The 21,189-nt window shown below is 43.6% G+C and overlaps 1 protein-coding gene across 1 annotated transcript in view; it reads right to left on the bottom strand.

The window, feature by feature from the left end:
* SBF2 (SET binding factor 2) overlaps positions 1-21,189 on the bottom strand; it is a 321,660-nt gene that overhangs the window by 53,536 nt on the left and 246,935 nt on the right. Inside the window, exons 18-23 of the mRNA XM_075325834.1 lie at positions 14,640-14,786; positions 13,042-13,304; positions 6,168-6,337; positions 5,996-6,069; positions 5,307-5,502; positions 248-375 (exon numbers count right to left, since the gene is read on the bottom strand). Coding sequence (XP_075181949.1) covers positions 248-375; positions 5,307-5,502; positions 5,996-6,069; positions 6,168-6,337; positions 13,042-13,304; positions 14,640-14,786 — 978 coding nt within the window. The remainder of the gene's footprint in view (positions 1-247; positions 376-5,306; positions 5,503-5,995; positions 6,070-6,167; positions 6,338-13,041; positions 13,305-14,639; positions 14,787-21,189) is intronic.

Below are 21,189 nucleotides of genomic sequence, written 5' to 3'. Positions count from 1 at the left end.
AATGAGAATTGTAACCCACCTGCACATAACGGATGGTGGTCTCATAATTAAAGACATTGTAAAGTGAAAAGTTCTGCAACTTTCTAATAGACTCTGCGCTTCAATTATCATCATTATCAAGATCTCGGCCTCGATCTTATGTTTATGACAAATTCTTTGCATAAGCCATAAATGCACAGAATGGGAATATCCCTTCAACAAGCGTTTTCGGAGCAGAGAATGATGGGGGTGGTGGTGAGGGGGCTACCTGGAACGTGGCGGAGCGGATCTGCAGGCCTTCCTGCATGTTCTGCTGCAGGTGGTTCTGGACGTTGATCTTCTTCTCCTTTGTAATGGAAGAGATAGGGACGCTGCGGATGACGTTCTGCTCCCCGACTGCAACAAATGGCAAAAATACCCCAAAAAGATAACACATTAATCAGTGACACCTCTTCCTATCTGCAGGAAACACACAAAGGGAGCTAAAGATACTGCAGGGTACACAATTTTGTCCACTATGTCTATCCATAAATTGTGCTTAAGAGAGGGTTGTGCATTAGTATGGGAGAGCGGGGGGGTGTATTACTGGAGAAAATAGACGAAAAGACATTCAGGCTCATTGTGGGAAAGTTATGGTGACCTTACTGTATGTCACCCCTACAGAAACGGCAATGGGGATCTTACCGGATGGCACCCCTACACAAAAATGGCAATGGTGACCTTAGTGGATGCCACTCCAACAGAAACGGCAATGGTGACCTTAGTCCGTGGCCACCACCACAGAAACGGCAATGGTGACCTTAGTGGATGGCACCCCTACAGAAACAGCAATGGTGACCTTAGTGGATTACACCCCTACAGAAACAGCAATGGTGACCTTAGTGGATGGCACCCCTACAGAAACAGCAATGGTGACCTTAGTGGATGGCACCCCTACAGAAACGGCAATGGTGACCTTAGTGGATTACACCCCTACAGAAACAGCAATGGTGACCTTAGTGGATGGCACCCCTACAGAAACAGCAATGGTGACCTTAGTGGATGGCACCCCTACAGAAATGGCAATGGTGACCTTAGTGGGTGGCACCCCTACAGAAACGGCAATGGTGACCTTAGTGGATTACACCCCTACAGAAACGGCAATGGTGACCTTAGTGGATTACACCCCTACAGAAACGGCAATGGTGACCTTAGTGGGTGGCACCCCTACAGAAACAGCAATGGTGACCTTAGTGGATTACACCCCTACAGAAACGGCAATGGTGACCTTAGTGGATTACACCCCTACAGAAACGGCAATGGTGACCTTAGTGGATTACACCCCTACAGAAACGGCAATGGTGACCTTAGTGGATGGCACCCCTACAGAAATGGCAATGGTGACCTTAGTGGATGGCACCCCTACAGAAACAGCAATGGTGACCTTAGTGGATTACACCCCTACAGAAACGGCAATGGTGACCTTAGTGGGTGGCACCCCTACAGAAACAGCAATGGTGACCTTAGTGGATTACACCCCTACAGAAACGGCAATGGTGACCTTAGTGGATTACACCCCTACAGAAACGGCAATGGTGACCTTAGTGGATTACACCCCTACAGAAACGGCAATGGTGACCTTAGTGGATGGCACCCCTACAGAAACGGCAATGGTGACCTTAGTGGATGGCACCCCTACAGAAACAGCAATGGTGACCTTAGTGGATTACACCCCTACAGAAACGGCAATGGTGACCTTAGTGGATGGCACCCCTACAGAAACAGCAATGGTGACCTTAGTGGATGGCACCCCTACAGAAACGGCAATGGTGACCTTAGTGGATGGCACCCCTACAGAAACAACAATGGTGACCTTAGTGGATGGCACCCCTACAGAAACAGCAATGGTGACCTTAGTGGATGGCACCCCTACAGAAACGGCAATGGTGACCTTAGTGGATGGCACCCCTACAGAAACGGCAATGGTGACCTTAGTGGATGGCACCCCTACAGAAACGGCAATGGTGACCTTAGTGGATGGCACCCCTACAGAAACGGCAATGGTGACCTTAGTGGATGGCACCCCTACAGAAACGGCAATGGTGACCTTAGTGGATGGCACCCCTACAGAAACGGCAATGGTGACCTTAGTGGATGGCACCCCTACAGAAACGGCAATGGTGACCTTAGTGGATGGCACCCCTACAGAAACGGCAATGGTGACCTTAGTGGATGGCACCCCTACAGAAACGGCAATGGTGACCTTAGTGGATGGCACCCCTACAGAAACAGCAATGGTGACCTTACTGGATGGCACCCCTACAGAAACAGCAATGGTGACCTTATTGGATGTCACCTCTACAAAAATGGCAATAGTCACTTTATTTGATGCCACCCCTACGGAAATCGCAATGGTGACAGTTCTTGGATAGCACCCATATGGAAATGCAATGAGGACCCTATTGGAAGGCACTCCTATAAGGTTGTCACTCTGCTTTTCCAGGAGCAGATAAGAAGCCCAGATCTGCACTTGTACAACACTGGCTCATGGCAGCGCTGAAGCCTCCCTTCTAGTATTTGCAAGAGCCACAATCTGCAAATCCCAAGAGGAGCTTCTGTGTATTGTCCGTCTCCTCATTTCCTCAGTATAAGGCTCGTTAATCTGCCTTATTAATGACTGCGCTGCATTAGGCCCCTTCCTCTTCATCTTGACATTGACTGATCGGCCCTTTAAGAAACGTCCCTCTGTGTGAAATAGGTACAAGTTGTTCTTGGACTGGGGATAATGTACACAGCGGAGGATACAAAGAGGTCAGCGCTGGATAAATACACAAATACCAAAATATACACAAACAGCCGCGCTGACTTCACACCGGACAAAAAGGGTCCCATTAATCTGCCCAAAATACACAGCAAAAAAGCCAATAATTCCACATAATGGCCTCAACCTGCTGCAGGACGCCCGAAAAAAGAGTGCGGTGCTGCGAGCGGCGGAGGGTGGATGTACTCGCCGATAATTACATATAATCTGTTTCATATGAAGAATAATGCGTCACTGATACAAAATTAATGGAAGAATCTGCCAAATCAGCATCAACTTAGAGCGGTATTTATCACCGAGATTCCCAGCAAATTCCATCCCATCAATTGTATCTGTAACCGCCATATATCAGACAAAGAGCAACACAGAAAACCGCAACGCTTCACCGAGGAGCAGCGAGTCATCAGATAACAGAGAGAACAGCGAGCAGAGAGAAAGCTGCCTCCTTGAGAAAAGAGAAGGCAGTATTATACTAGTTATATTCTTGTACATAGGGGGCAGCATTATTGTAGTTATATTGTTGTACATAGGGGCAGTATTATAGCAGTTATATTCCTGTGCATAGGGGCAGTATTATAGTAGTTATATTCTTGTACATAGGGGCAGTATTATAGTAGTTATATTCTTGTACATAGGGGCAGTATTATAGTAGTTATATTCTTGTACATAGGGGCAGTATTATAGTAGTTATATTCTTGTACATAGGAGCAGTATTATAGCAGTTATATTCTTGTACATAGGGGCAGTATTATACTAGTTATATTCTTGTACATAGGGAGCAGTATTATTGTAGTTATATTGTTGTACATAGGGCAGTATTATAGTAGTTATATTCTTGTACATAGGGGGCAATATTATAGCAGTTATTTTCTTGTACATAGGAGGCAGTAATATAGTAGTTATATTCTTGTACATAGGAGCAGTATTATAGTAGTTATATTCTTGTACATAGGGTGCAGTATTATAGTAGTTATATTCTTGTACATAGGGGGCAGTATAGTAGTTATATTCTTGTATATAGGGAGCAGTATTATAGTAGTTATATTCTTGAACATAGGAGCAGTATTATAGTAGTTATATTCTTGTACATAGGGGAAGTATAGTAGTTATATTCTTGTACATAGGAGCAGTATTATAGTAGTTATCTTCTTGTACATAGGAGCAGTATTATAGTAGTTGTCTTCTTGTACATACGGGGCAGTATTATAGTAGTTATATTCTTGTACATAGAGGGCAGTATTATAGTAGTTATATTCTTGTATATAGGGGCAGTATTATAGTAGTTATATTCTTGTATATAGGGGCAGTATTATAGTAGCTATATTCTTGTACATAGGGGGCAGTATTATAGTAGTTATATTCTTGTACATAGGGGCAGTATTATAGTAGTTATCTTCTTGTACATACGGGGCAGTACTATAGTAGTTATATTCTTGTACATAGAGGGCAGTATTATAGTAGTTATATTCTTGTATATAGGGGCAGTATTATAGTAGTTATATTCTTGTATATAGGGGCAGTATTATAGTAGCTATATTCTTGTACATAGGGGGCAGTATTATAGTAGTTATATTCTTGTACATAGGGGCAGTATTATAGTAGTTATCTTCTTGTACATACGGGGCAGTACTATAGTAGTTATATTCTTGTACATAGAGGGCAGTATTATAGTAGTTATATTCTTGTATATAGGGGCAGTATTATAGTAGTTATATTCTTGTATATAGGGGCAGTATTATAGTAGTTATATTCTTGAACATAGGAGCAGTATTATAGTAGTTATATTCTTGTACATAGGGGGCAGTATTATAGTAGTTATATTCTTGTACATAGGGGAAGTATTATAGTAGTTATATTCTTGTACATAGGAGCAGTATTATAGTAGTTATATTCTTGTACATAGGGGCAGTATTATAGTAGTTATATTCTTGTACATAGGGGGAAGTATTATAGTAGTTATATTCTTGTACATAGGAGCAGTATTATAGTAGTTATATTCTTGTACATAGGGGGAAGTATTATAGTAGTTATATTCTTGTACATAGGAGCAGTATTATAGTAGTTATATTCTTGTACATAGGGGCAGTATTATAGTAGTTATATTCTTGTACATACGGGGAAGTATTATAGTAGTTATATTCTTGTACATAGAGGGCAGTATTATAGTAGTTATATTCTTGTATATAGGGGCAGTATTATAGTAGTTATATTCTTGTATATAGGGGCAGTATTATAGTAGTTATATTCTTGTACATAGAGGGCAGTATTATAGTAGTTATATTCTTGTATATAGGGGCAGTATTATAGTAGTTATATTCTTGAACATAGGAGCAGTATTATAGTAGTTATATTCTTGTACATAGGGGAAGTATTATAGTAGTTATATTCTTGTACATACGGGGCAGTATTATAGTAGTTATATTCTTGTACATAGGGGGCAGTATCATAGTAGTTATATTCTTGTACATAGGGGGCAGTATTATAGTAATTACGTCACCAATGAAATCTGAGTAATGACTATGAATACCTAGTGGGTCATGTGGAGTGCCTTTGAAAATGATTCGATATGTAGTGAGGAATAGGGCGCCCTCTGCAGGCAGAATGTGGGGTCCTCCGAGAACTCCTCCAGTGGCTTCTTCCCTCCCGTCCGGGTCCAGTAAGACACGTAAGGCTTCGCACACAAACTCTTCTCCGGGCAGCAGGGCCGGCCTCAGGATTTTAGGCTGCAATTATTAAACATAATAAGCAGAATGATGATACAGTAGAAGTATTCCATGATCTGGACATCTGGAATTTTGATTAACATTAAATGATAAAGTCCAGGGTTTAGGTGGGGTAATTACAGCCTAATAGTGAACGGCTCCTCTGGGGTCCGCAGCAGGAATGTGTCAGGCCCTTGTGGGGTCATCGGGGCTCAGACATAAATCACCATATTGTGTTTGTCGCCAGGACAAGAATAAATCTGTGCTTGTAACGTCCCCGAGGAGGCGAGTACAAAATACAAGAGGAGGATTTACTAAGATTGATTCATCGGATCAGCGCTGCATTGACAAAACGTCACCTATCTGATCAGATTGATGGAATGTTGATGATCGGCTGCAGCGGTCACAGGACAACAATGTCAAGTCACCCACCTGGCGTCGAACAAGTAGTTCCGTAGTGAACATTTCCTTTAAGATGTACTTAATACTTGATAACTACACCCCCTCCACTCACCTTCTTGATTGGAGGTAGTCGCCTACTTTCCCGATGTACGGCCTCCAGTGTCTCAATGTGCATAGCGACAATACCTGAAGGGGGGGCCAAAAGAAGAGCAATGTCAAGGATACATTATACTAAATAATGGAAGGGGCAACTTGGCTCTCTGCGCCGCGCCCTGCAGGAATACCTGGGATCATGCAGTGCAGGCTCTTGATGTGCTCCTGCGTCACTCCGCTCTCCGTGCACACTTTATCAATGAACCTGGTGATGAATCTGACCACGGAATTGGCAATATCGTTCTCAGAGTCCTCAAAGCCGCTCTCCGTGTCATAACTCTCCGCAACACTTCCAGCAATGCTGAGGATACACAGATACACAAATTAATGGAGGCACAGAGAAGTGCAGCTCTGGAGCATAAAACAGGAGGTAACTCAGGATCAGTAATGTGACATATGTGCATAGTGACTACCAGCAGAATAGTGAGTGCAGCTCTGGAGTATAATACAGGATATAACTCAGGATCAATAATGTATGTGCACAGTGACTGCACCAGCAGAATAGTGAGTGCAGCTCTGGAGTATAATACAGGAGGTAACTCAGGATCAGTAATGTGACATATGTGCATAGTGACTACCAGCAGAATAGTGAGTGCAGCTCTGGAGTATAATACAGGATATAACTCAGGATCAATAATGTATGTGCACAGTGACTGCACCAGCAGAATAGTGAGTGCAGCTCTGGAGTATAATACAGGAGGCAACTCAGGATCAGTAATGTAATGTATGTGCATAGTGACTACCAGCAGAATAGTGAGTGCAGCTCTGAAGTATAATACAGAATGTAATTCAAAATCAGTAATGTAATGTATGTACACAGTGACTGCACCAGCAGAATAGTGAGTGCAGCTCTGGAGTATAATACAGGATGTAACTCAGGATCAGTACAGGATCAGTAATGTAATGTATGTACACATTGACTGCACCAGCAGAATAGGGAGTGCAGCTCTGGAGTATAATACAGGCGGTAACTCAGGATCAGTACAGGATCAGTAATGTAATGTATGTACACAGTGACTGCACCAGCAGAATAGTGAGTGCAGCTCTGGAGTATAATACAGGAGGTAACTCAGGATCAGTACAGGATAAGTAATGTAATGTATGTACACAGTGACTGCACGAGCAGAATAGTGAGTGCAGCTCTGGGGTATAATACAGGGTGTAACTCAGGATGAGTACAGGATCAGTAATGTAATGTACACAGTGACTGCACCAGTAGAATAGTGAGTGCAGCTCTGGAGTATAATACAGGGTGTAACTCAGGATCAGTACAGGATAAGTAATGTAATGTATGTACACAGTGACTGCACGAGCAGAATAGTGAGTGCAGCTCTGGAGTATAATACAAGATGTAACTCAGGATCAGTACAGGATAAGTAATGTAATGTATGTACACAGTGACTGCACCAATAGAATAGTGAGTGCAGCTCTGGAGCATAATACAGGAGGTAACTCAGGATCAGTAATGTGACATGTGCATAGTGACTACCAGCAGAATAGTGAGTGCAGCTCTGAAGTATAATACAGAATGTAATTCAAAATCAGTAATGTAATGTATGTACACAGTGACTGCACCAGCAGAATAGTGAGTGCAGCTCTGGAGTATAATACAGGATGTAACTCAGGATCAGTACAGGATCAGTAATGTAATGTATGTACACATTGACTGCACCAGCAGAATAGGGAGTGCAGCTCTGGAGTATAATACAGGCGGTAACTCAGGATCAGTACAGGATCAGTAATGTAATGTATGTACACAGTGACTGCACCAGCAGAATAGTGAGTGCAGCTCTGGAGTATAATACAGGATGTAACTCAGGATCAGTACAGGATAAGTAATGTAATGCATGTACACAGTGACTGCACCAGTAAAATAGTGAGTGCAGCTCTGGAGTATAATACAGGAGGTAACTCAGGATCAGTACAGGATAAGTAATGTAATGTATGTACACAGTGACTGCACCAGTAGAATAGTGAGTGCAGCTCTGGAGTATAATACAGGAGGTAACTCAGGATCAGTACAGGATAAGTAATGTAATGTATGTACACAGTGACTGCACGAGCAGAATAGTGAGTGCAGCTCTGGGGTATAATACAGGGTGTAACTCAGGATGAGTACAGGATCAGTAATGTAATGTACACAGTGACTGCACCAGTAGAATAGTGAGTGCAGCTCTGGAGTATAATACAGGGTGTAACTCAGGATCAGTACAGGATAAGTAATGTAATGTATGTACACAGTGACTGCACCAGCAGAATAGTGAGTGCAGCTCTGGAGTATAATACAGGATGTAACTCGGGATCAGTACAGGATAAGTAATGTAATGTATGTACACAGTGACTGCACCAGTAGAATAGTGAGTGCAGCTCTGGAGCATAATACAGGAGCAGTAGATGAAAAATACAATATTAGGAATTAAAATGTTGGATAAGTTTGATATTCAGATTATTATTAGGCTTTTGTTTATTTTATTGTTTTGAGCTTTGATTATTATTTTGTTTGGCAACTGGAGCAGAAGTCAGTGATGTAAGTAGTTCTTATTAGTTATGATTCTGTATATAGTTGGGTTGCGAGTTGTATGTATAGTAATGATGTGTGTGAGGACAGGGAGCGGCTGGACCAGTTCTCATTATACAGATTATTATATATTATATTATTATTGCTATGTTTTTCAGTGTTCTAATAAAAGATCTAAAGGAGGTAACTCAGGATCAGAACATGGAGAATATAGAAATAAAAAATTAGGATAAGTCTGATATTCACATGATTAGGTCTGGACAAAGGTCAATAAAATCTGTGAACGCTTATTACAAGTGAGAAGGGTAAGAGGAACTCAATTTCAAGATGGGTCTACAGAGAGCGTCGTTCCTGACACCTCGGCCTAGTGAGCCTGAGCCGGACATCCCCCATTTACTATAGGAAGGGGAATGAAAGAAAACAAGCTATTAAACTATTAAATATGCAACTATGAGCTCATGGACCAGTTACAGACCTGTGATTTCCCTATTAAAATATAGGTCACCCTGGAAACTTGATTCCAGAACTAGACATTAAAAAAAAAAAAAAGGATTAAACAATGGAAAGGTGTTCCCCCAATGTTAAGCTGAGCCTAGTGTGATCCATAAACATCCCCCAATATTCAGGGAAATAGAAGAAAATCTATATATGGAAAAGTTTAGGTATTTCTGTTATTTCTTCTTTTTTATTTTATAACATTTGTCTGTGCGGAAAAGTTTAGGTATTTCAGTTTCTCCTTTTTTTTATTTTTTCTGACATGTGTGTGCAGAAAAGTTTAGGTATTTGTTATTTCGTTTTTATTTTTTCTAACATGTGTGTGCAGAAAAGTTTAGGTATTTCTGTTATTTCTCCTTTTTTATTTTAGAACGTGTGTGCAGAAAAGTTTAGGTATTTCTGCTATTTCTCCTTTTTTATGTTAAAACGTGTGTGCGGAAAAGTATTGGTATTTGTTATTTCTACTTTTTTTTTTATTTTAAAACGTGTGTGCAGAAAAGTTTAGGTATTTCTCCATTTTTATTTTATAAAATGTATGTGTGGAAAAGCTTAGGTATTTCAGTTTCTCCTTTTTTTATTTTTTCTAACGTGTGTGCAGAAAAGTTTAGGTATTTCTGTTATTTCTCCTTTTTTTATTTTAGAACGTGTGTGCAGAAAAGTGTAGGTATTTCTGCTATTTCTCCTTTTTTATTTTATAACGTGTGTGTGCGGAAAAGTTTACGTATTTGTTATTTCGTCTTTTATTTTATAACGTATGTGCGGAAAAGTTTAGGTATTTCTGTTATTTCTCCTTTTTTATTCTATAACATTTATGTGTCCGGAAAAGTTTAGGTATATCTGTTATTTCTCCTTTTTGTGTTTGGCCTCATTTTTCTTTTTTTTTATTCGTTTTCTTGTAATTTTAATATTAAAGTTTAAAACTTTAAGAACTTTGGTCCTTGTAGGCTTTAAACAATCCATAGCTTTTTTTTTTTTTTAGAGTGTATGGCTCATCACATCTCCCCCCCTCATCCATTTGATGGGTGATGGTAGCGTATGGTGTGTGTGGGGTGCGTGGACCATGTTTGGGTGTGATTTATGACCATTTTGAACCCTATAATGGAGGCTGAGAGCAAAACTGAGTGAGTGTTGATAAATTAACCCTTGCATTCACACTCCACGTCACGTGCTGAGAAGTATGTACACGACCCAATGTATGTACGCAGGGATCCTAGAGTGCAAATTATTGATCAGGGGGTCATTTTTAAATTTAGGAGGAATGGGGGTGGGGGGGGGGGGGGTCGGACTATCTGCCTCCTGAAGGTCATGTGAACCACAAAGGATGACATTTCTATGGCACTAGAGTAATGCATTCTTTCCTTGTAATGATATGAAGCAATACTTAATATCGGGAGATAGTAATGTAGTGAGGCCTCCTTGACTGTTTTGCAAGACTCTTGATGGAAAAAAAAATAAATTCCATTGCTGTTATCAGGAAAATTCATCACTTGTAATTTATTTGGACAATCTGATGTGAAACATGCTGACTGCTGGTGAAGGTTGCATATTTGACGGTGACGGCCCAGGACGGCGGCGCGGCTCGAGGAAAACGACTGGACCAAGGAGCCTTATTTGTTGCAGGAATGAAGGCGAGTCACGGTGAAGGAATGATCCACCACAACACAAACAATGAGCTCAGTGCACTTAAGACAACAGAAGAGAGATTGTTTATAGGGTTGCGATCAGACACTTAATCTAAGTGGAGACATGAAGACATGCGGGACATTCCACTGGGGGTAAACACAGGCGAACGTGTGGGGGTCCGGGCTTTAACCCCTCGAGGGTTGGACTCGTTTTGCAAAACTTACAACTTAAGCCTTCTACCCATGGCTCCAGTAAAATGGAGGCATCCAGAAGGCTCAGGGGGCTTATGTCATATCAGGGACCCCCTAAATATTTGCATCATGCCAATGGTATGAGAAGTGAAACTAGTGGGTGCAAAGGCCGCCAGTTATGCCGGCCGATAATTGGCCAACGCCAAAGAAAAACTGCGTCTTTTTGAGCATTTGATGCCATTTTTACAACTTAAGCCCTATGCACAGCCTAGACAAGGCTGCAACTTGGATAATAGCAGCATAGAAGGTCATTGTAGGCAGCACAGCACCCCGTGTAGATAGTAATGTGCTACACACAATGTACATGCTGAGCAGAACGATCGCACTACAATTGTGCCCATACAATGTGGTCTTTAAATGTGCACCAATCGACTCACATATTGTCCAGTTTATGGGCAGGAATCTGATTGTATAAGTGCGCCTTCATATGGCTACTAGAATAGACACAAGAGAGGCCTATAAATGCTGCCTGGCATCCAGCTGAAAAGGACTCCTGGAGAAACACTGAGGTTGAAAGGAGTAGATCAGCCCAAATTGACAAATTCCATTCAACTTCACAGTATGTGCTTCTGCTCGGCGTAAACTGAAATGGAATCATATACAGTGTGTCCACCGCCATTAACTTGAGAACGGCGGCAGCTATAGGCATAGAAGTGGTGTCTAGGTATAGTAAAGTAGCCATGTGCTACGCAATGAAACCACCTATAGCGCCACCTGGTGGAAAACAACGGAGTTAGCATTTTTATCTCGAAAACGGAACGACATAGAGGAAAAAAAGTGAATTACAAAGTTGTAGCGACTCATCAATTCAATACGAATCGACACCTTGCATACAGAAATGCTATGATTAGAACGTGTAACACTCACAAGGCTGCGGACATGAAGTGATACCTCATGGAGACCTTCCTACAAGTCATTGGGTATGGTGGCTGTGTGGAGTGGCCTCCGCTCACCTGACCTGACCCCATTGGACTTCTTTCTGTGAGGTCACATTAAACAGCAGGTGTATGCGACCCCTCCACCAACATTGCAGGAGCTACGACGACGTATCACAGATGCTTGTGCAAACGTGTCACCTACCATATTGCACAACGTGCAGCAAGATACAGTATGCTGTGCAGAGGCCAGATGTGCATTGCAGCTGACGGGGGCCACTTTGAGCATCAAAGATTAATGAGCGCCATATGTGTGACCAGCATTCAATGTTTTGGGGGGGGGGTCATGGGTTTCATATCATAGCATTTCTGTATGCAAGGTGTTGATTCGTATTGAATTGATGATGCCCTACAACTTTGTAATTCACTTTTTTTCTCTATCTCATTCCAGTTTTGAGATAAAAATGCTATCTCCATTGTTTTCCACCAGGTGGCGCTATAGGTGGTTTCATTGCGTAGCGCATGGCTACTTTACTATACCTAGACACCACTTCTATGCCTATAGCTGCCGCCGTTTTCAAGTTAATGGCGGTGGACAGGATCTGGGTGGACACACTGTATACTAGCGTGCTCAGTGCACCGGACTGGTTTTGCATGACAACAATGGCCGGCCTGAGCTTTCTCTGCAGACAGTGTTTGCTCCAGACAAAGTCAGTGCTGTCAATCACCAGTGAGGGGGCCAGGACATGCAAAACCAGTGCGAGGATCGCTGCACTGAGCCTCTCGGCCACACCCGGGGTGCACTGTGCACCTACTTAGTATATTTAATTGAAGTTCAAAACTTGCCGCAGAACGGAGGCATCGATTAGAGAGCTAAAGAAGAGACTTTTAGAAGGTCTATATCACATATACAAGGCTCAATAATCAGTTTATACTGTCACATTGCGTGGACACACTCCTATTACTTTGCAGATTAGCAACAAAGACTTAAGGGATTCTCCCCCGCAGCGATCCTGCCAAATGTACTTTTCAATTGGTACTTTATGCAATCCCCATCTGAAAAGCTGGCGAATAAATTGATCAGAGAATGTCTGAGGAGCTTCTTCTTCCAGAAGGAGGAGTGTCGGACGGTGCAGCATGGCGTGGTGCCGCATGGCGTGGTGCAGCATGGCGTGGTGCCGCATGGCGTGGTGCAGCATGGCGTGGTGCCGCTCACCTGCTGGTACCTGTGCAGTGATATTACCTATTGGTGACGATGCTGTTGCTGCCGCTCTCCCAGTCGCCGGTGGCTGACGCCCGCAGAAGTTTGTTCTTGCTTGTGTCAAGTGGCACCAGGAGATAAACCATGAGATTGGAGAAGTGTATGGCCTGGCTGAACACGGTGCTCTCCTCGCTCTGCACCAGCTCCTGTTGCTGCTGCTTGTTGAGTGTGGGCCACAGGCGGAGCTGCTCGGCTGCCAGGTCCATGACTGTATTCTCCTGCTCCGAACTCTCCACACCATTCTCCTGGAAATAGTGATAAACATAATGTGAACCCTGCTCATATTATATCATATGTATACAAAAATATGTATATGTCAGATGACACTTATACAGATTATATATAATATGTAATCTACATCAAAAGTGCAGTCTCTGTGTACATACACTAGATTACCGATCCCACATTACTGATCCTGTATTATACTCCAGAGCTGCACTCACTATTCTGCTGGTGCAGTCACTGTGTACATACATTACATTACTTATCCTGTACTGATCCTGAGTTACCTCCTGTATTATACCCCAGAGCTGTAATCACTATTCTGCTGGTGCAGTCACTGTGTACATACATTACATTACTTATCCTGTACTCATCCTGAGTTACCTCCTGTATTATACTCCAGAGCTGCACTCACTATTCTGCTGGTGCAGTCACTATGTACATACATTACATTACTTATCCTGTACTGATCCTGAGTTACATCCTGTATTATACTCCAGAGCTGCACTCACTATTCTGCTGGTGCAGTCACTATGTACATACATTACATTACTTATCCTGTACTGATCCTGAGTTACATCCTGTATTATACTCCAGAGCTGCACTCACTATTCTGCTGGTGCAGTCACTATGTACATACATTACATTACTTATCCTGTACTGACCATGAGTTACATCCAGTATTATACTCCAGAGCTGCACTCACTATTCTGCTGGTGCAGTCACTATGTACATACATTACATTACTTATCCTGTACTGATCCTGAGTTACACCCTGTATTATACTTCAGAGCTGCACTCACTATTCTGCTGGTGCAGTCACTGTGTACATACATTACTTATCCTGTACTGATCTCAGGTTACACCCTGTATTATACTCCAGAGCTGCACTCACTATTCTGCTGGTGCAGTCACTGTGTACATACATTACATTACTAATCCTGTACTGATCCTGAGTTACCTCCTGTATTATACTCCAGAGCTGCACTCACTACTCTGCTGGTGCAGTCACTGTGTACATACATTACATTACTTATCCTGTATCATACTCCAGAGCTGCACTCACTATTCTACTGGTACAGTCTCTGTGTACATACACTAGATTACCAATCCTGCGTTACATACTGTATTATACGCCAGAGCTGCACTCACTATTCTGCTGGTGCATCACTATGTACATGCATTACATTACTGATCCTGTATTATACTCCAGAGCTGCACTCACTATTCTGCTGGTGCAGTCACTGTGTACATACATTACATTACTAATCCTGTACTGATCCTGAGTTACCTCCTGTATTATACTCCAGAGCTGCACTCCCTATTCTGCTGGTGTATTCACTGTGTACAAACATTACCTTTCCCTCTTTCGCGTTCAGGTACAGGGCCCGCACTTGGCTCTGGACGTCGTTGTAGAAGGTCGTCTCCCAGAACTGCTGGTTGGTCCATATGGTGTGGTCCTGGATACAGGTGTAGGCGAACTGGCTGACACCTGCGGACAATTTCTGGAAAGATAAATAAATCATGAGTATAATAATCAAACGCGAGGTTTATAAAATGTCACCGTGACCAGAATGTAATGAAATTGTACAACAAGGGGGAAATACGTTCCTAATTGCCTCCTGACATGAGATCTTTAACCACTCGCAGCTGCGGAGACATCGCAGATTATATTTCTATCATCCTCAGAAATTATATATTAAACAATTCAACACGACACGGAGGAAAATAACAGATCTGCTGCGCCGAGGTCTGCCAGACAGCACCACAGATCTCCGCTTCCGGGATCCCGGCGTTTACAAGGGAAAGAGGGATTTTAGCCAAACGTTATGTTTCCAGGATTTAAGTGAAGTTATCATTTAAAGGGATTGTTCACTTTCCCCATTTCTCCCACTGAGAGTCCTCCCCAAATAACCCCCCAAATATAAAAATAAAAGCCAACCTAAACAAGCAGAGCTGCAGTGTAAAGCAGAGAGGTCAGCACTCAGCCTCTGGCGCTTCTGACTTCAAGGGGTTGCCCAGGTTTAGAAAATCATGGCCGCTTGCTTTCTGTGTTGTGCGTGGTATTGCAGCTCTGCTCCATTCACTTCACTGGGGCTAAGAATAATACACCCAGGGCTAGGAGTGTCGCCGTTTCTGAAGCAGAGATGTTTCCTAATCCCCTTGCATAGAAGATAATGATAACCGTGTGCATCGATGGGAGCTCTGGTGGCGGTGGTTTCGCTTTACTACTAAACTCTGTGAAATCCTGACATTTGCATACGGCCCTCTAGATGGCGCTCCAGGCACCAGGATGGCAATGCAGAGCATGGTCCTATGCTGGAGGCTTCACAGATACTGTCAGAAGGGGTCCGCCGCTTACCGGACCCTGCTAAAGTCATAAATCTACAGGACACCGACACTAATAATAATAATAATTTTATTCATTTATATAGCGCTATTAATTTCACAGCGCTTTACATATATTGGCAACACTGTCCCCATTGGGGCTCACAATCTAAATTCCCTGTCTGTATGTCTTTGGAGTGCGGGAGGAAACCGGAGAACTCGGAGGAAATCCACGAAAACACGGGGAGAACATACAAACTCCTTGCAGATGGTGTCCTTGGTGGGATTTGAACCCAGGACCCCAGCGCTGCAAGACTGCAGTGCTAACCACTGAGCCACCGTGCCGCTAATGCAGCTCTCCAGCTTGTCAGGAACACAGGAAAGCTGGGTGAGCACCGCAGGGTAACTACAGTATAAGGCTGGCAGCCATTGGCTGAAACAGATAGAAATAATGAGAGGATGATAACACTCCCACGCCAAGGATGTTCTTGTCGCATAGAATTATCGGGCGGCGCTATTAAAAAAAAAAAAAGTTTGTCCAACTTAAAAAAATAAGTAGCGCTGAGCTGTCACTGAGGTTACTCACGGCCACCGCTGGATCCAGCGGTGGCCGCAAGTTACCTGACTGACAGCAGCTGATCGCGCTACTCACCTCATTTGCTGCGTGGAGGTGACAGGAGCGGCGGTGTATTCTGCTGCTCCGGTCACCTCCATGCAGCAGAGCTGGATGCGACGCTGGAGGTCCGTGGATTAGGCCGGACATGGAGGGTTTGTCGGGGTTAATAAATTGGTAATGAGGGAATGTGTTTGTGTTTTTTATTTCTAATAAAGGATTTTTTCATGTGTGTGTGTTTTTTAACTGTCACTTACAGATTAATCATGGAAGGTTTCTCGGGGAGACGCCTGACATGATTAATCTAGGATTTAGTGGCAGCTATGGGCTGCCAATAACTCCTTATTACCCCGATTTGCCAACGCACCAGGGCAAATCGGGAAGAGCCGGGTACAGTCCCAGAACTGTCGCATCTAATGTATGCGGCAATTCTGGGCGGCTGCTGGCTGATATTGTTAGGCTGGGGGGCTCCCCATAACGTGGGGCTCCCCATCCTGAGAATACCAGCCTTCAGCCGTATGGCTTTATCTGGCTGGTATTAAAATAGGGGGGAACCGCACGCCGTTTTTTTTAATTATTTATTTATTTTACTGCACAGTATAGACACGCCCACCGGCTTCTGTGATTGGGTGCAATGAGACAGCTGTCACTCAGCGTGGTGGGCGTGTGTGACTGCAACCAATCACAGGCACCGGTGGGCGGGTAAAGCAGGGAATACGAGATTGATTAATGAGCTGCCGGCTTTTTCAAAATAGTAAAAGCCGCCGAAGTCTTTATAACAGCCGTGCAGCGCCACGCCGGAGATCGGGGAACGGTAAGTATGAGAGAGGGGGGGGAACTGACCGACAGACAGCGAGAGGGACAGATAAGACAGAGAGAGCGACCGACAGACATAGAGACCGACCGACGGGCTGAGGGAGAGAACGAAACAGAAAAAGAAAAAGACCGACATCACATGAAAAAAGCACAAAACGTACAGGGAGCAAACAGAGATGCGTCCGTGTCACTCGGACGTGCGCACAGACCCATTGACTTTCATTGGGTCCGTGCTGCGTGTTGAAAACGGACATGCTGCCGTGCAAAACGCACACAGGTACGGATCACGGACACGGACAAACGGACATGCATCAAAAACGCACGTGGAGCTTTTATCATACAATAACATTGGTGCACGTTTGGCCGTGTCTCCAGTATACACGGAAACGGACCAAACACGCACATGTTTCACGGATGTGTGTTTCAGGCCTCAGAGAGTTCATTCCAATGGGAGAGTTTATAACTCATCTGTTTATTTTTTTTATTATAAATCTCCTCTTTTGCTGATTTGGGGACACATCCTATATCAATGCCCAATGAGTTAACAGAGAATCTATCAGTGAGTTAATTTTAAAGGTAGAGTTAAGGGTACTTTACACACTGCGACATCGCTAGCGATCTCGTTAGCGATGTGAAATTCTAGATCGCAAGTGTGATCTTTTGAGATCGCACATAGGTCATGTTACGCATATGCGATCTCGAAAGATCACACTTGCGATCTAGAATTTCACATCGCTAACGAGATCGCTAGCGATATAGCAGGGTGTAAAGTAGCCTTTAGGTCATCTATTTGTTTTGTTTTTTATTGTAAAGCTCCTCTTTTGCTGATTTGGGGACACATCCTATATCAAAGTCGAAAGTGCAGGGGATACCAAAAGGAGGTAAAAGCCAAACGATGCAAGAAAAGAAAAAAGGTTAATGAAACAATGGATTAAAAATAAAAAACGTAGCCAAAAATGGAGACACACAGTCCCCTAAATGTTTTGTTACTAAATAACTACCCCAAAATGTCTAACAAGGACCCAAAATGTTATAGGTGAATGAGGCAGGACCCCTGATTGGCCGATCACAGGACTCCAAGGAAGGTTGTTGTGACTTTAGTCTTTAAGGGTGAAGGTATCCCTTTAAGTCAATCAGTTTGGAGTTCAGAATATGCCTTGTGGGTCCTTCGGACCCCTGTCCTGCACTTGGAGGGCCCCATTAATGGAGTATCACTCCTCAAGGTGAGTGGAGCCCTTGGCTGCGGTTCAGGAGTCCTGGCTGTTGTGAGATTTCTGATCGTCCAGGTTAGACATTATATGGCTCGGTTAGGACGAAGGTCGGGTCAAGGCGAGTTGCTGTGTAACAGAAGTGTGAGAACCGCTGTGAATGTGCCAGGAAAAGAATGGAGGACAGGACAGGTGCAGTATAGAGTGATCGGACCCCCACTCCCCAAAATTCAGGGACCACCAATGATCTCAGCAATAGGCAGTCACTTTTAGTTGACAGAATATCACTTTAAAGGGGTCCGGATAAAGAATAAGGTGCAATATTCTTGTGGGGGTGAGCACAGGAGGATCGCAACAACAAAAGGGCCCCTGTGCCGGAACAACTTTGGAATCCACGAGCTCATTATAATGCACAATTGCACCTACTTTGGAAGCAGGAGTGGCCCCCTTACCTCTAGGGCCCCTGTGCCGGAACAACTTTGCAGTCCAAGAGCTCATTAGAATGCACAATTGCACCTAATTTGGAGGCAGATGTGGCCCCTTTATCTCTTGGACCCCTGTGCCGGAACAACTTTGGAATCCACGAGCTCATTATAATGCACAATTGCACCTACTTTGGAAGCAGGAGTGGCCCCCTTACCTCTTGGACCCCTGTGCCGGAACAACTTTGCAGTCCAAGAGCTCATTAGAATGCACAATTGCACCTAATTTGGAGGCAGATGTGGCCCCTTTATCTCTTGGACCCCTGTGCCGGAACAACTTTGTAATCCAAGAGCTCATTATAATGCACAATTGCACCTAATTCGGAAGCAGGAGTGGCCCCTTTATGTCTTGGGCCCCTGTCCTGGAACAACTTTGCAATCCAAGAGCTCATTATAATGCACAATTGAGCCTAATTTGGAGGCAGATGTGGCCCCTTTACCTCTTGGGCCCCTGTGCCGGATCAAGTTTGGAGTCCACAAGCTCATTATAATGCACAATTGCACCTAATTTGGAGGCAGATGTGGCCCCTTTATGTCTTGGGCCCCTGTGCCGGAACAACTTTTCAATCCAAGAGCTCATTATAATGCACAATTGCACCTAATTCGGAAGCAGATGTAGCCCCCTTACCTCTTGGACACCTGTGCCGGGCACCCTTATCTCTTGAGCCCCTGTGCTTTGGAGTCCACAAGCTCATTATAATGCACAATTGCTCCTAATTCGGAAGCAGAAGTGGCCCCCTTGCCTCTTGGGCCCCTGGTGGACAGCATTTTCTGGCACAGATCTGCTGCATTTGCACCGCCTTCCTCCAAAAGACGAGGCAATGGCTGCTTTCCTGCAGTTGCCTCTCAGGAGCAGCACATGAGCATCGCACCATATCTAGAGCATCTCTTACCCGGAAATCTGTGCAGATCACCAGATTACAATCAGGAAATCTTGGCTACTTTTGATCTGATCCGAGTGTCCGCAAGAGGAAAAAAACCCACAATGTGCCCAATTCCAGCTGCAGAAAATGACCTTTGTGCCACTAATTATGCACAAACTAGGCAATTAACTTTGCATTTGACAGAGCTGCTGAATGAGCTAAAGATACGAGGATTATTACAATGGGATAAACATATTCCGCATTGTTTGTGGATTATCCCGCGGAGAGATCTGCGCTCTCATTTCAGGGGTCTGCAGAAAGGCTGGAGGCTTACGGAGCCCGTCCATGCCGAGAGCTGGCGATAGATGGGTCCTGTGCCCACTCCATACCAGTGGATGGCAGCCTGGACGGTGCACACCGCCGGTGAGCTGCACCGAAAACTCACCAGAGAACAATAGGATTATTTAAGGAGAGAAGCGGTAATACAAAACATTCCTGCTCCGAATAACGCCAAGTTTGTGTCTGGTTTCAATGAGAATTCCAGCCATTTCATCCCGGCAGAACTTGACATTTTTTGTATGTGAAATTGTAATGGAATGAATGATATTTCGGTTCCAAAATACCCCAAACATGCTTTTCTTCTTAAGTCTTTGGAGGCCTCGGTGGGAATATCAGGGTTAATACAGAATGCACAGTAGCGCCACCTGGTGGACAATGTCAAGAATGCAGCCCTTATAGCGAACAGGACACCGAAATGTGCAGGGGAGCATTCATTAATGGCTCCTAACAGCTCTCACTATCTTGATTTCCTACTGAACGTGCGCTTAAAACTAAAAGAGCAGTGTTGCAGTATAAAGCATGGGGGATGGTGGAAAAAAAAGCAGCATATGCAACCTAGAAAGAGGCAAGATATGCATGTCAAACTCTGTTATGCTTACAAACAATGCAGCTAAGCTTATGTAATAGGTCATAGCTGTGCAACAAAGGAGCAGAGCTGCAGTGTGCATCATGGGGGATTAAAGGGCAGCCTCAGGCTCTGATAAAATGGAGCCCAAACAACAATTCAGCTGATGAGGAGTCACTGAGAGGGTGACTGGTGATTACATAAATGATGTACAATGCTCCAGACTATGCTGGCGCTATGTACAAATAAAGGCAATTAATAAAGGATCTGTTACAGAAATGCAGACAATGTATCAGGAGTGCACAGAGGATCAGAAATCACAGTCGTCAAAGGATCTGTTACTGAAATGCAGGCTATGTATCAGTGCACAGAGGATCAGAAATCACAGTCATCAAAGGATCTGTTACTGAAATGCAGGATATGTATTCGTGCACAGAGGATCAGAAATCACAGTCGTCAAAGGATCTGTTACTGAAATGCAGGATATGTATTCGTGCACAGATAATCAGAAATCACAGTTGTCAAAGGATCTATTACAGAAATGCAGGCTATGTATCAGGAGTGCATAGATGATCAGAAATCACAGTCGTCAAAGGATCTATTACAGAAATGCAGGATATGTATCAGTGCACAGATGATCAGAAATCACAGTCGTCAAAGGATCTGTTACAGAAATGCAGGATATGTATCAGTG

The sequence above is a fragment of the Anomaloglossus baeobatrachus genome, chromosome 10 (genome assembly GCF_048569485.1).
Source record: "Anomaloglossus baeobatrachus isolate aAnoBae1 chromosome 10, aAnoBae1.hap1, whole genome shotgun sequence".
Classification (NCBI taxonomy): domain Eukaryota; kingdom Metazoa; phylum Chordata; class Amphibia; order Anura; family Aromobatidae; genus Anomaloglossus; species Anomaloglossus baeobatrachus.
The sequence above is the reverse complement of the archived record's forward strand: the minus strand, read 5'-3'. Positions and strand labels throughout refer to the sequence as shown.